We start from the raw sequence: 15,936 nt of genomic DNA, 5'->3' as shown, positions 1-15,936 counted from the left end.
AAAAAAACCAACCTTCAACAATGAGAGAACCTCTACAGGTGCAATACCACCATTCATTTCCCCTATTAGTCTGTTAAATTTGCACATTTCCAAAAAATGTGCAGAATTTAAAGAAATACTTGACATGAGTAAAGTTTTATCCTGTCCAGTACTTTAAAAAAAATTTCACATAACATTTCACTGCATATAAGAAAATAACCATCACTGGAAGTTAACCAATCAAATTTCTCCCCTTATTTAATCTGTACAAGTTTTAGTATCCATGTAACCTCAAGTTTATAAAATATTCTATAGAAATCCCAAATAAAGAAAATAATGGTGCTTTGAAAAATACCCAAGACATATGTTTATGATACAGAAATGTTTTTCTGCAATAAAATGTAGGGTTAATTACATACAACTGTCAAATTCAAGGGAATATTTTTTTCAACCTATTTTTGTATACAACCGGATGTGATTTTGTGGTATTACACCTACAGTAGTGACAAGTGTAAAAAATTATGAAATGATTCAATTGAGAAAACTAATGGATCTAATTTATAACAAAAGAAGAATTCCTTTTTTCTTAAATCTGATGAAAACTTGAGTTCTTACACTGTTCATTATGCTGTGAAATTTTGAAGATGTTTTTCAAATTAGGGTATGGATTTACATTTTCACTGTTTACAGAACATTGATATGTGACTGTGTAAGCATTGGCATGGTGTCATATGAACATATATTCCTCTTCAGATTTTCTACCTAATGCAGCCTGCAGGGGTTAAATAAAAAGTGGTATTCAACATCTATCTACTAATTTATTGGGTGAAACAAGACAAATTTATGGTTTCTTTACTTTGCATAGAAAATTCTGTATAGATATATTTAAACCGTTGTCATATATTGTTTATTCCGGAACTTGGAAAACAACTACCAATTTTCAATTTGTATTTTGAGACATACAATTTTGCTCACTGTATTTTGTCCAAATCCTTTTCCTTGGATTGGAGTTGATTGCATATCTTTGAAAGTCTGTGGTCATTATAAACACCTTTTTATATGACCGCAAAAGTTAAACAAATTTTGGTCGTATATTGGTATCATGTCGTCATCGTCAGCGTTGTCCTTAGACAGATGGTTTCCAGATAATAACTTTAGTATAAGTAAATAAAAATCAATAAAATTTTAACAAAATGTTTATGACCACAAAAGGAAGGTTGGGATCGATTTTGGGGGTTATGGTCCCAAAGGTTTAGGAATTAGGAACCCAAAGGGGCCCAAAACAAGCATTTATGTAGTTTCAGGACAATTAGTTGTGTATAACTAAATTCAAAATTCAATTTTTTATTATCTATTAAAACTGAGAATAGAAATGGGAAATGTGTCAAAGATCATTTGCATTTTTGCGCCAGTCCTGAACCTCTGTCCTTTGTTAGACTTGTATAATTTTAGTTTCTTTTGTGTATTTCATAGTTTAGTATGATGTCCTTTATCACTGAACTAGTACACATTTTTGTTTAGGGACCAGCTGAATCACACCTCCCGGTGCAGGATTATCTTGCTGTGCTGAGGACCCAATGGTGGTTTTCAGCTGTTTTCTGCTATTTAGTTGGATTAATCTCTCTTTGACACATTTCCCATTTCTATTTTCAGTTTTAATAGATAATAAAAAAATGAATTTTGAATTTCATGCAGCATTTCCTTTAACATGTGTAATGGCAATAATTAATCCCACATTTTGGTCGTTGGGCAACAATCAAAATAATAAATGAGCACCAAAATTTCTGAATTTACAGAATTTACTTCCTCATACTATTATGGTGTTGACTATAAATCAGGACACTCAAAATCACATAATTCTATATTTATTAACAAGAACAGAAAGTACCTAAAATATGTATAGATAATTCCCGAGAAACATATATTGCCTCGTGATAACATGATAAAATCTTCTAAGTATTGCAAGCATAGAGTAAAAAAAGATCTTAACAAAAAATGAGAAAAATACACCAAATGTGTATGGAAATAATCTATCATGGCCTTAATACTACTTTTATTTTCAAAATTCAAACCTATAAAGTCCTATCTATATAATTTTTTTTGTGTATTATATTAGCATTTAGATTATTATCTTCTATAGAGTAAAATAATTTTTTTTCTTATTGATATTCTTCAAAGAAAAAAAGTCAGTGCATAATACAAAAATAATCAATTTCAACTAAACTTATGAACATCATTCTTTGTCTGGATATAATCTTTTTCTCTGGGGCCTTGGGTGCCATTTAAAAAAGCACTATGAAGACATGAACACACAGGAAATAAATGCAAGTGAATAGAATTTAACTGTATGAATGTAAAACAGAACCATTATATAAACAATTTTTGTGCATGCTAAATGAATTCTGAACACATTATCTGTTTTTCAGTTTTACCCTTCTCTATAATTTATAGAAAAAAAAGACATAATAAGCAATATTCTAATATGGTTACAATGAAATACTTATGCAGAATCTACAATCTTGTATCATTCAGTAAATGTACTCTTAATTAGTACTATTTACAATATTTATATATGCGGTATGCAAAAAATTTGACATGATTAATATTACTTTATTTAAAGAACTCCAAACATATTTTCTGATCACATCACTTATATGGAGATGTTCTTACAATTTCATTAGTTAGGTAAACATATTTTGGTAAATTGATCTACATTTGCTACAACAAATAACTTCTGGATTTACTTTCCATAGTTTAACTCATCATCGTCATCATTTTCTTTACAAAGAAGAAAGGTAAATAGTGGTACTCATTAAAGGCAACCCTTTATTTAATCTAAAAATTATAAGACAAACATTTTGTTTATCTATTCAATAAATTTTCAGTGTAAATAATAATGCTTAGGAGCAAACCGTGTGTACAGTACAATTCCAATAACAATTGGCATGTGTATAAAAAGAATAATCAATAGTCCATTTGCCAATTACCGATTTGATTCTGTTGTTACACACTTCTTAAACAAATTACTTCCCTTTGTCAATTGTAGACTGGTTCCATAACGGACAAAATTGGCTTTTGCCAATGCAAAGCATAATGAATTAAAAGTGATGTACCGGCGGTTTAACTAATTTTTCATGAAAAATAATTTCTGATGTCAAACGTATTTAGTTGAACAACAAATTAATGTAATTAAAAGATTTGAAAACCTTATAGATTTCTCACATTAGGCACAGGTAGATTTGCTCTTTCTGCTAGATCTCCGTTGTAGATAAAAATTAATGTCCCTCATAAGGGAGACAACTAAAGAAGGGATCTCTAATTACAGGGTCAATTACGGGAATTGGCAAATAGCCTTTTGAGCTGTTCTATTAATATAAAGTTGCATGATAATTTTATTTTCCATCCATAAGTACAGGCTAAGGCCAACTAAAATTAATTAGTAGATTTTCATCCAAATTTTTGAAAAAAATGGGGCGGGTGGGAGGATTTTATTTTTTAAATTTTATTATATATGAAACCCTTTTGCATGTTTTGTGACAAGTTCTTCATATATGCAAGTGTAATAATAAGCTTATATCATGTATTGTTAAGGCCGTACAGTGACCTATAGTTGTTAATGTCTGTGTCATTTTGGTCTTTTGTGGATAGTTGTCTCATTGGCAATCATTACCACATCTTCTTTTTTTATATACACAAGTATGAGGAATCTTACATAATTTTTCTAATCCTTAAATAAATATATCTAATTGCGGCTTTAAAAACTTAACATCAAAAACGTGTGAGAAATACTCTCTTCAGTTAGACTTCCTACACCAAATATATTTGGGTTTCTAAACAATGGTTTGTATTCCCATAAAATGAAGCAAATGCATTGGTATGCAACACAATTATTATGAGTACAGAATAAAATGAAAACTCAGAGAGTGTTGAAAATAATAGGGTTGGTTCTTTATATGCAAGATGCCTCGGAAAATAAAATTATCATGTAAAACATGAACTTAATAATAAAAAAAAAAAAGTTGTTGTTTAATGACTCTTTTTGGGTGTATTGGGACATTTGCTGTTTGTCAACATAAAAAAGACAGCCATGGGTAAAATCAAAGGGCTTGCATAAATAAAATGCATATATATGTTAGTCGACTTTTTAATTTCAATAAACGGTCATAAATCTGACAAGTTCGTGCTTGTATTTCAATATCTATAATCCAGTCATGTTTTCTGTATCAATGGTTTCCACGAATCTTGCGCTTTGGGTATCAATTACATTTTAAATTTCCTGAGACAAAGTCATTGCATAAATAAAAAAAGTCCCCAGTTTTCTAATCACAGAAATTTGTGACATACCGCGAGTTGCAGTCTTGGAAACAGCGTGTTTCTCTTAACACCAATATTTCACGTCATTCTCGTTATCAATCTTTACTCTCGGAAGATGATGTTGTCATCATAGAGCAGCGGAAAGGTCGACTTAATCATTTTTGTTAGATTTACTTGAGGTACAAAACCGAAATTTAAAACATGGAAGCTTTGAGGATGAAACGAAATTTTAACGGTTACCGGTAACGGGAATGAACGATATCCGGAAATCGTAAACTTTATAAAATAAAAAAATTCGGGGCGGGACGATTTCAGAGGGGCGGGCGGGGATGAAAATCTATCAATTAATTTTAATTGGCCTAAGCTTAAATCTACTATTGTGATAACTAATTGCCTATTTAAAATCCTGTCCAGTTTTCTTACGCAGGAACTTCATTTCTCATAAAATAGGAAAAATTGATCCAATCTTTAAAAAGTTAGGCTACATCTACTTGCAAGTTTCTGGTAAAATTTAACCTCAAAGATTTTGACCACCATAATTTAGTAAACGACCAGCACAATTCGGTGTTTTACCATTGAAATAACCGTGATTTTCTTCAAGGATCCCCCATGAAAAAAGACTTCAAGAAATTTGTTTTAATTTTACCTCACTTGCTTTGGTAAAGAAGGAAGAGAAATATTTATGACAGTATCATTTTCTTTGTGGGGGCTCATCCATGTAAAATTATAAATAGTGTAGTAGAAATTTAGCATAATAAAAATTAAAAAGTTTCCACTGATTCTTATAAAATAGATGAAACCTGATAACCATGACTAATAATTGACCCATGATATAATCTTTGTTTTTTTATATAGTTTAAAAATAACCCAGCAAATAAATGATTGCTGTTCCCTCAGCTGACAGTATCACAATACTAAAGTAAGAAAATAAATCATTACACAATAACATAACATTTCAATACACAGACGGTGACAGTACCAACTTACTGAATAATTGCTTTTCTAACTAAATGCCCTGTCAGTACATAAGTGTTATCTCATGGGGTAAGCCAAAGTGGCAGATCCAGCCATTTTCAAAAGGGGTTCCCAACCATATGTCCCCAATCAAATGCATTAATCGTCAAAAAAAAGGGGAGTTCCAACCCTAGAACCCTCCCCTTGATCCACTACTGAGTCATAACAGTTATTTGGAAAGATTGGATCCATTGTTTAATGAACAATCCTTTGATGAATAAAATAGTATATCTATGTTTCAACTTATAATTGCTATGAAACACTCTTTAGGTTAATTTTGGGGGATAAAGATTAGGTTAAAATTTGCAATATTTATAGGTCCCAAGTCCTACAAAGAGTTTTGATAAACTTTTTTTCTAGAGCCTTATTTTAAAATAATCTTTATCATGTTTATTTGTTAATTTCTTCTGTTTCAAAAAATAAATACATAACAGGGAAGATTGTCATGACTTTTTAATTAATATTTAGTCATTCTATCCTTTCTAAAGATCTGCAGTAATTTCAATTGCCTGTAAAAGTGCAATATCAAGGTTTTCATCCATAAATGATTTCATTACAAATACAGTAAAATAAGAAACCTCATTTTAAACATTTGGATTTCTTTTTTAAAACAATTTTTAAAATTTGATTATTTTCAACTCTTAGGTAAAGCTAGCCACCAAAATAACCGAACATAAATACTTTTATAGAAAACATGTTTTACATAAAAATGTGATAAAGACTAGGATAAAAGATGACAGACATGTATCATAAATGAGCAGCAACAATCTGTGCTGACTACTTTTGGCTTAATAGTAAAATAAAAATTTACAATGTATCACAAACAGCTATCAACACCACAAAACCAAAAGTATTTTGGATACCAATAAATATTTGAATACCAAAAGATACCAAAATTATCAAAAATATTTTGATACCAAAAGATACCAAAAATATTTGAATACCAAAAGATACCAAAATTATCAAAAATATTTTGATACCAAAAGATACCAAAAATATTTGAATACCAAAAGATACCAACATTATTTGGATACCAAAAATATTTCAGATTAGGAAAAATTATCCATAAATTCACCACAAATATTCATGAATCACAATAATAAATGCAGTTCGTTTAAAAATGACCCACAAATTTCATTTTAAAATCCTTCCACATCCCATCCACCATCATCATCACCCCATCCACTAGCACTTGTGTCCTTATAAAAAGAAATAAAATCATATAGATTGTACAGTTTTAAGCTGTGTAATGTATGACCACTTTCTAGGTTCCTAGGTTCAATTCACCATTTCTTCTTAAAATGTCATGTACCAAGTCAGGAATATGGCAGTTGTTATCTAAAATGTTTTGTTGTTGCACTTCTGTGTTTCTGTTGTTTAGTTGTTGTCCTCATATTGTTGATGTGTTTCCCTTTGGTTTAAGTTTGTTACCCGGATTTGTTTTCTCTCAATCAATTTAAGACTTTTGAACAGCGTCAATAAGATTGCATGAGGGTTGAAAATGCAGTTTTACTGGCAATGTATTACACTTTCTTGAGATCCTGATTTTAAATGCCTTATTATGTGATAGCTATATTTTAGTTTCGGGAAATAGGATTTAATTATCAGTTATAATTTTACTTCAAGCTAGATTTTAGTAACTGTTAATTCTCTTAAATAAGTTCTTTGTGTCTTTTTGTAAGTTGTTTTTTGTGCTCCATGTCAATCTGATGAGTCAAGCCATTACCAACTATTTTTTACATTGTATTATGTAATGCTTTTACACTTCTATCCCAGGTAGAAAGAGTGTTGAACACTCCTGATCACAAACATGTGTAAGCCCACCATTTTCATTATATGGCTCTACCAAGACAGGAGCCTGTAATTCAGTGGTTGTTGTCAGTCATAATTTTTTTTTATTTTTTTGGTTGATTGATTCAGCTTGAATCAGGCTGTTGTTTTCTATAATTTGAATTGTTTAACATTTTGTAATGTCAGTCTTTTTAACCTCACTTTACAGTATAGGTTTTGCACATTGTTGAAGGCAGTAAGGTCACCTAAAGATTCATACATCCACTCTTATTTGCAATCATACCATATTTCCTTTTTCTTAAATGAAATAATTACCAATTTTTCATAACAATTAGCATGGTAATTGTGTATGGTTAAAAAATATAATCAATACTAACCTTGTCAACTTCAGCTTCTGTATAAACAAATAAGGAGGATTTCTCAGTTTTACTGCCACTGACTGGACTTTCAGATAAACTTAATGACAAATTTTCTTTTGGAGTAATAGGTTTAATTTCAGGAATCATATCTGCAAAAAAATCCTCTTCTTTCTGAGCCTGAACCTTTATCTCCACACTATGAATATCAAATTCAGCACCAAGCGGTTTGTTAGCTTGAGGCTTGATAGTTTTAACTTTCCCTTTTAACGACATTCCAGATTTTTTTACAGAATGATTAGTTTTGCTGGAGGATTTACTTGTATTTTCATTAATGCCATTATCTTTTGATCTCATGGAGTCAGTCCTTTTATCAGTAGGAGGAATTTTATTGGGGGAATGAAGTTTATTTGAGAAAAGTGACTGTGTTGTCTCTATGGCCACACTAGAATTTGTTGGTGATGTCACACGATCATGTGATGAATTTGACCAATCATCATTAAGAGATTGATTCTCATCCTCCCAATCTGACCAATCATCTTTGTCTGTACTGAACACTTCTGGTTGAATGTCATCTATAAGATTTGGTTGCATGTTAATTTCCTGGTCAACAGGTTGACTTTTGACTAAATTATCTAAATGACTGTCTGTTTCTGAAACTCTGGTGTCAATTTTATTTCTCTCATCAGATGTTGCTAAAATTTAAAAAAGAAAATACTATAGATATTATCACAGCATCCAAAATTTAATGTTAAGTCAAATCAAAGGAGTAGGTTCAGTAAGACCCCTTTTTGGCCCCAAAATATAGCAGTTTTACAAAATTGTTAAAATGTAAACCTTTAGTTATTTATTGGACAGTAGAATGCTTCTGCTACATAAATATGGGCTGTTTTTGACAATACAATGCACATATATATCTGGTACTAGCACCATTAAGTCATGCTAAATTACTGAAATCCTCATAATTCTAGCATTTTAGTTAAATTTTAGACGGTTTTCGTGTAAAACAAAAGTGGCCGCATTCGTGTTCATCCTTAATATTGAAATGTAAGTTGTATTTTATGATAATGCATAACATATATAAAGGTTGAGGATGAACACGGATGCGGCCACTTTCATTTTTACCAAAAACCATCTGAAAAGTGACATTTTTCAGTATATTAGGTAGATTTTTCATATTTGAGCTTGAATCGGATCGTTTTTAATGACTAAATCTGTTAAAATCTTTCACATAAACTAATTAATTCAAATAAAATAGACACTTAAGTGTTTAAAAATTGGTCAAAATCTTTCGTCAGATGAACCTGAAATTTGAGGCCAAAATCGGTCCTTACCGGACCTACTCCTTTGCTGTTCTTCAATCATTTCTTTTGGACAAATGAAAACAGTGAAGGAGACAATTTACAGTAAACTAGTTATATATAAATGCAACAGTAGTATACCCCTGTTTGAAATTCACAAATTGATTGAGAAAAAAACAAACCCAGGTTACAAATTAAAACAGATGGAAACGCAAGAAATATAAGAGGAGAACTACGACACAACAGAAACACAACATTAAAATGTAACACACATAGAAACGATCTATAATATAACAATGGCCATTTTCCTGACTTGGTACAGGACATTTTAAGAAAAAAATAGTGGGTTGAACCTAGTTTTATAACTACACATTCTTTTATTCCTTTATCCCATTATATTATGAGCAGAAGATTTCTTTATATTATGATTTTCACCTTTTGTAAATGAATTCTTTCTGTTTTGTCTTTCAAGTCTTTTCTGTTCTCTTCTTTCTCTTGCTTCTTTCATTTTTTCTTCTTTACTTTTACTGTCTGATGGTGAGCTTTGATTATTCTCTGTCTTGGTTTTGCTGAAGGCAAATAAAAAGATAATGAATAGAGCTAAACACTGGTGAATAAGCTAAACACTGGTGAATTAAGTTTATAGCTCTAATTTGATACTCTTCTTTCAATTTGTAGTAGAATTTCTAAACTTATTCCAATAAACATAGGGTATATACACAATGAAACATGTAACATCAGTTTTTAAATGATTTTGGAGATTAAATGGATATTATAAGATTGTTGGTAGCTAGGAACTTCATGAATCTTTTAAACAAGTAAGCCCTTATGTATTTGCACAACTTTTGGTTAATAAACCATTGGTTTCTTGGAATGTGCATTTACGGGTGGCATCTTATCCAAATTGAAAGCAAACATGTTAGTAATTCACAGGATAAAACCATTGGCTTTGTCATTTTCCTTTGTGCATTATTGGACAAGAATTTACAATTATTTTGTCTTATTTTTGCAATACCTCATTGCAGCTAGATCCTTTAACTTCACCTTGCCATTTCCAATCACACCATTTATATTCTTGGCAGGATCTTTTTCTTGAAGATTTGTATTTACATTCTGAAAGTGGAAAAAAAGGGTTTTCTAAAGATTTATCTCTCAATATCGTATCTTCTAATCAGTAGCATTCCTCTTCTTTGGTTGAAAAAAATTTTGTTTGTGGTATGTGTACTGAAGATACATTATTATTCATAGGATACCAATTTCTTTGGGTTTCGTGGGTGCAGGTAAACCAAGAATTCAAATGTTCAACAAATAACATATTTTAATAGGCTTTGATTTTACCTTTCTACATTGGCTAGAGGTATAGAAGGAGGGTTGAGATGTCACAAACATGTTTAACCCTGCCGCATTTTTGCGACTGTACAAGTCAGGAGCCTCTGGCCTTTGTTAGTCTTGTATTATTTTAATTTTAGTTTCTTGTGTACAATTTGGAAATTAGTATGGCGTTCATTATCACTGAACTAGTATATAATTGTTTAGGGGCCAGCTGAAGGACGCCCCTGGGTGCTGGAATTTTTCGCTACATTGAAGACCTGTTGGTGACCTTCTGCTGTTGTTTTTTCTATGGTCGGGTTGTTGTCTCTTTGGCACATTCCCCATTTCCATTCTCAATTTTATTTGTAAACAGAGATTAACAAAACCACAAAATCAAATATCCAGGAATATGTCAGTTTTCAGCAATCCACGAAAATAACTGAATCCACAGTATGTGTACATTTACCATTATGTACAATTAAACCCTTTTCTAGACCTGGATATGCCCCCAATTAACAAATTAATTTAATTACTTTGAAATGAAGTAGTTTCTGACAACACAGAATCAACCACTGATAACTTTAATCTGACATAATTACTGGCCAACATTTTATATACATGTTGTTATTACACTCACAACAAATAAATTAAAAACATTAAACTATTTTTAAGCAATATGATTTGAACTGATGAAATCAGTTGCATATTTTAACCTTCTCTTACCTTTGGCAGGCCTTCAATAAAATATGTCTTACTTCGCCCTCCAATAACTACATCTCTACCAAGTATGGGTATCATGTCTGCTAGACAATGTAAACTAAGGGCAGCTAACTCTTCATTTGTATCTCTTATACCTAGTAAAATCTACAAAAGACATTGGTAATGGCAATTTCATAAAGTAGAGATATATCTTAATTTGTAGTTAAGTTACTGTCAAAGTTTTTACTGTGTAAAACATTTGCTTTCTATATTAGCTGAGCTTGGATTAATGCCTAGACCTCAAAACAAGAGAACATTGTATATACCAGTAACAGTGTTCTCCACAGAATTTTTAAATAGAACCATGGAAATTAACATATCACTGGTTTTCCAAAACAATTTAGCACCCTGGCCCCTTTACATTCTATAATAAAATCCTAAGACAGCACCATGGTAGAAAATATAGCACAAGGGTACCATGATACTTTTAAAAAGGCCCTTTGGAGAACTCTGTATAATAACATGGTGATTGAGCTAAAAACAACACTTCATAAATATGCAGATTTTTCATATAAATACAAAATGTACACAAATATTTGAAAAAATAGTAGTTTTGAACTTGCTGTAAAGATGAGGTAGATTTGTAATTACCTGTGGAAAAATGATATCTTCCAACTTTTCTTTATCAAATAAATCTACATAACATGGAAAATACTTGAGTAATAAAGTCCTTATGTTTATTTCATGGCAACAGAAAGCTTTATATAACTCTGGAATGACACATGATCTGTAAATGGACTCTGAAAATACCGGAGTTATCTCCCTTCTCTGAGCCAATCTTCCATTGCTGAAATCTATAAAATACATAAAAATAATTAAACAGAAGCATATAATTTGTGTTCATCAGAAATATAATGAAACTCAAAATACACACCTAGTTGAGAAGTACATTAATGTTTTCCATTAAAGTCAAGGTAAGTAAAAGAGACATAAATTGAATTTTTCATTTTTAAATTGAATGTGTAGTCAAATCAAGTAAGGGATGAATTGGGCAACAAGAAACAAACTTATTTCTATTTTGTCTACTATTTTATTCCATTTCAATTTCTGAGGTGTCTGTGTACCATCAGTCAAAACTTCTTGACCACCTTAATTATCTTGTTCACATATTATTTTTAATTCTAGTTTCTTCTATACATTTCAGAGTTTAGTATGACATCCATTATCACTGAACTAGTACATATTTTTGTTTAGACGCCAGCTGAAGCACGCCTCTAGGTATGAGATTTTCTTGCTGTATTGAAGACCCAATGCAATTGGTCGCCTTCAGTTTTCTTCCCTTTGTCGGGTTATTGTCTCTTTGACACATTTCCCATTTCGATTCTCAATTTTATGTAATGCAAATCTACATATATCTACCTCTGAGAGGAGTCAGTATGTGAGGAGCCACAATTTCCCTTGCTGTTTTGTCTAGTAATACAAATCTACATATATTTACCTCTGAGAGGAGTCAGTATGTGAGGAGCCACAATTTCCCTTGCTGTTTTGTCTAGTAATACAAATCTATATATATTTACCTCTGAGAGGAGTCAGTATGTGAGGAGCCACAATTTCCCTTGCTGTTTTGTCTAGTAATACAAATCTATATATATTTACCTCTGAGAGGAGTCAGTATGTGAGGAGCCACAATTTCCCTTGCTGTTTTGTCTAGTAATACAAATCTACATAACAATGGTTTGACTAGATGTTTTCCTACAGTTTCTTCAGGTAGAGACTGGAGTCTTTGGAGTAAATTTCTGAAAAAAAAGAGTAATTCAAAAAGGTGCCTTTCAAATGGTAAATTTGTATACTATTTTGCATATGATTCAAAACATAAAAATACTTCTTATAAATATGACTTAGTAAAAAATTAAGTTTTTTTTTTATTAACTATGGATATTTTATTACTAAAGTAATCAGCTATATTTAAATAAACCCTAATATTAGGTAGTCCTCTAATTTAAATGAGCATAAACTACCAGAAAATATATGCCGAAATGGAAGAGTCCAAGTATTGATATGGAAACCCCAAAAATCTTTAAGTATCAGGTGCACAACTTCATATCAAGTATAAGAATCTGTGCAAGTTTGATGAATATTATTAAGATCTTTCAAAAGAGTTTTACTTTATGGCACCAAATTTTGAGAAAGTCAACTCCGCAAGACAACAGAAGTGGTCACTTTATGTCACTGCAGCAATTTAATTAAGTTACACAATTTTACAGTTCATTTCCCTCCAAAATGTTTTCATCATATCTAATATTAAGATTAAAGAAATAAAGGATTTAAAAGTTCCACAAATCTATTTAGTTCCTATTTGTGGAATTCTCAAATTACCTGTAGAAATCTTCTCTTTCATCTTTATTCTTCAATGTAATATGATGTAGGAATGTTGATAAAGATAATAAATCATTACTGAAAATACAACATTTAAAAACTAAGAAATAATTCCTTCATGTCATGCTCTATGCTCATTTTAATATGAATATATATTTTAATTAGAATAACAACGAATGAAAATAATGAGGATATGAACAATAAATTTATGCACATGTGTTAAACACACTTTGTGCTTATTAGAACACAGCTTTGTTTACAATGTGTAATAAGGACGTCATATTAGAAGTGAAATCAAGACAAGAAATATGTTAGGGCTACTCCAATAAAAAATGAATGTGCAAGGGTAGCAAGAGAAGTTTGGATTTTGACCTTTGGTCTTGTGTCGGTCATTTTGATTTATGTCCATTTGATGTATACAAAATAATTTACTGAAAGGATTTTGAATGTGAAATTTGAAATCACTTCCTACCCTCTAACATAATTTTTTGAATGATATAGCCCTTAAATCAATATGCTATTTAGTTACTGTACTTTGTTTAAGGCCATGAAACTATTTTCCACACAATGGATCACTTCAATGTCAACACTCAATATCCTCAAAGTTTTATAGTAAAGAGAGTGCCACGCTCTTTGCACGTTAAGATCCCTTGCAACAACTCTTTTGAGGGGTCCGTAGGTGGCCTGTTGCAAGGCAAAATTTATGTCCCTATCCAAGATACCCTCATTTTCCAGTGGTAGTCTAAATTTCTCTGACCATCATCCCAGATGGCCTCTATCGTATCAACCTATTTATTGTATTTATTGTGAACTTGTTCTCGTCCTGAATATGCATGAAATATTTGCCACTGGACGTTAAGCAACCAACAATCAATCAATCATCAAAGTTTTATACACGTACAAGATTAACAAGAGAGCCCTTTTTTTTTTTAAGTTTTTGTTTAAAGTTACTTAGCTAGATTGGCAATAAATATGTACATTGTCCTCATAACATCCAATAAATTGTAAATGGTAACAAATTAATGTAATTTGTCCTACAATATTTTCATAAATAAATTTTACAATTTTTATATTACCTAACTAAGTTTCTTAGGTAAAGAACATTGTAGAACAAATCTACTGTAAAATGAAAATATCTTATAGCAAGAATCATACCTGAATATTTTATCCTCCAAAAAAGTGTGAAGCTTTGGTCTTTGTTTTGGATCACTGTTTAAACACTCATCTTGAATTCTGAGTTCAAAAGTTTTTATTATATCATCTGAAAGAAATATATACAAGAGATATAACTATACAAAATTAAAGTCATATGAAAAGTGTTTCTGGTATCTATGATGTTCAAGAAAATATTAAACCAATGCATACATATATTTTAAATTAAGTTTAAAGCCTTCATTACAAGTTTGTACAATTGAAAAAAAAAGATTCACCTGCTATAGGTGAGTGTTACATGTATCTTAAAAAATGGCCGCTAATTGACTTTCCAGTTTCCAAGGCCGTAGTAATCAAGGTTGCCAAAGTATAGCGATCTATATATAGTGGTACACAATCAAACCAAATTTCGGCTAGATCTTTATTTGAACAGTGATCGGGAAGGACGTGCGCCCTGCGCCTATAGCGCATATTGACCAGAAATGGCACATAGAGTGACAAATGTAAGCGCCCACGTGGCGCACGATATTTTTCACATCGTTTCGAAACTTTTAGATATCGTCAAATGGATTTCCGATCGTGTTCCGTGCCGCCATGTGTGTGTACACAACTGTATAATGTTCCTCCAATCATAGGAGCACCTGTATATTTTTGGGACGTCTCGGGTGTTTTCCTATGGTAATAGAACCATGCGGTTTATATCTATTAGACAGTCAAATTCAAAAATTAAAATGGAAGACCATGGTAAATAAAGAAGTATCAAAGTATTGGAAACATTTTATCGAGGGTCATTGTAAGCTGTACCCCTCACTAAAGTATTTAAATAGTCAATATATACCAGGAAAGACACATGTATTAGTAAACCTATCTGCTAGTAATTCCATGCAAGAAGCTATGAGAATACCCGTAAAATTAAGAATAGCAACAGGAAGTTATATACTCATGGCTGACAGAACAAGGCATTCAAAAAACAAAGGACTATTGGCAACGTGTCCTTTGTGTCAAACATCAGATGAAACCTTGGAACATTTCTTACTACTTTGTCCTGCACTGTCGAACCAGAGAAAATCAATCTTAAGCAATATCCAACTGCTACATGAAAAGCTCAGTATTCAATTCAAACACAACGGTAGCGAAGTAGACCTTATCCAAGTGATAATTGATTCAAGCACAATTGGATTACTGGAACCCAGTTGTGACAATTCAATCCTAATGGACATAGAATTTCAATCAAGGAGACTATGCTTTCTACTACACACAAGCAGGTCGAGAATTCTCAATGATATCGATCCAACATCAAGTTAGCTTAAAGGGAAAATTCGCGATTTTTTACTTATGGTTTAAATATGTTCATTATGACATAATATATATATTCACAAAGTTTTATCGATATATATGCAGTAATAAAGGAGAAATTCAATAATTAATGAAAAAATATTAACTACTTCCTGTAGGTCGTGACGTTTTCTCCTGGTTTTTGCATGCCGGGATTTAAAAAATAATCATTAAAAGTCTTGTTTATTAATCATATTTTAACGTAAACGTAAGCGCGCCAATGACTTATGCTTTATCTAATAACCATCCGATAATAAGAAGATAAAACGCACAGACGTGTAATTGTACACATTCATGAGATAAATTTC

At 31.3% G+C, this 15,936-nt stretch overlaps 2 protein-coding genes across 2 annotated transcripts in view; both read right to left on the bottom strand.

Moving 5' to 3' along the window:
- Positions 1-15,936, bottom strand: part of LOC139511923 (putative protein-lysine deacylase ABHD14B) — a 140,412-nt gene that overhangs the window by 55,363 nt on the left and 69,113 nt on the right. The gene's annotated exons all lie outside the window — the stretch shown is intronic.
- LOC139511917 (protein-associating with the carboxyl-terminal domain of ezrin-like) overlaps positions 1,829-15,936 on the bottom strand; it is a 29,094-nt gene continuing 14,986 nt past the window's right edge. The window contains exons 5-15 of the mRNA XM_071299076.1: positions 14,297-14,402; positions 13,142-13,219; positions 12,422-12,561; positions 11,417-11,619; positions 10,790-10,930; positions 9,771-9,868; positions 9,191-9,324; positions 7,476-8,149; positions 6,199-6,506; positions 4,653-6,134; positions 1,829-3,395 (exon numbers count right to left, since the gene is read on the bottom strand). Coding sequence (XP_071155177.1) covers positions 6,447-6,506; positions 7,476-8,149; positions 9,191-9,324; positions 9,771-9,868; positions 10,790-10,930; positions 11,417-11,619; positions 12,422-12,561; positions 13,142-13,219; positions 14,297-14,402 — 1,634 coding nt within the window. The 3' untranslated portion in view covers positions 1,829-3,395; positions 4,653-6,134; positions 6,199-6,446. The remainder of the gene's footprint in view (positions 3,396-4,652; positions 6,135-6,198; positions 6,507-7,475; positions 8,150-9,190; positions 9,325-9,770; positions 9,869-10,789; positions 10,931-11,416; positions 11,620-12,421; positions 12,562-13,141; positions 13,220-14,296; positions 14,403-15,936) is intronic.

This window comes from Mytilus edulis, chromosome 2 (genome assembly GCF_963676685.1).
Source record: "Mytilus edulis chromosome 2, xbMytEdul2.2, whole genome shotgun sequence".
Lineage (NCBI taxonomy): Eukaryota > Metazoa > Mollusca > Bivalvia > Mytilida > Mytilidae > Mytilus > Mytilus edulis.
The sequence above is the reverse complement of the archived record's forward strand: the minus strand, read 5'-3'. Positions and strand labels throughout refer to the sequence as shown.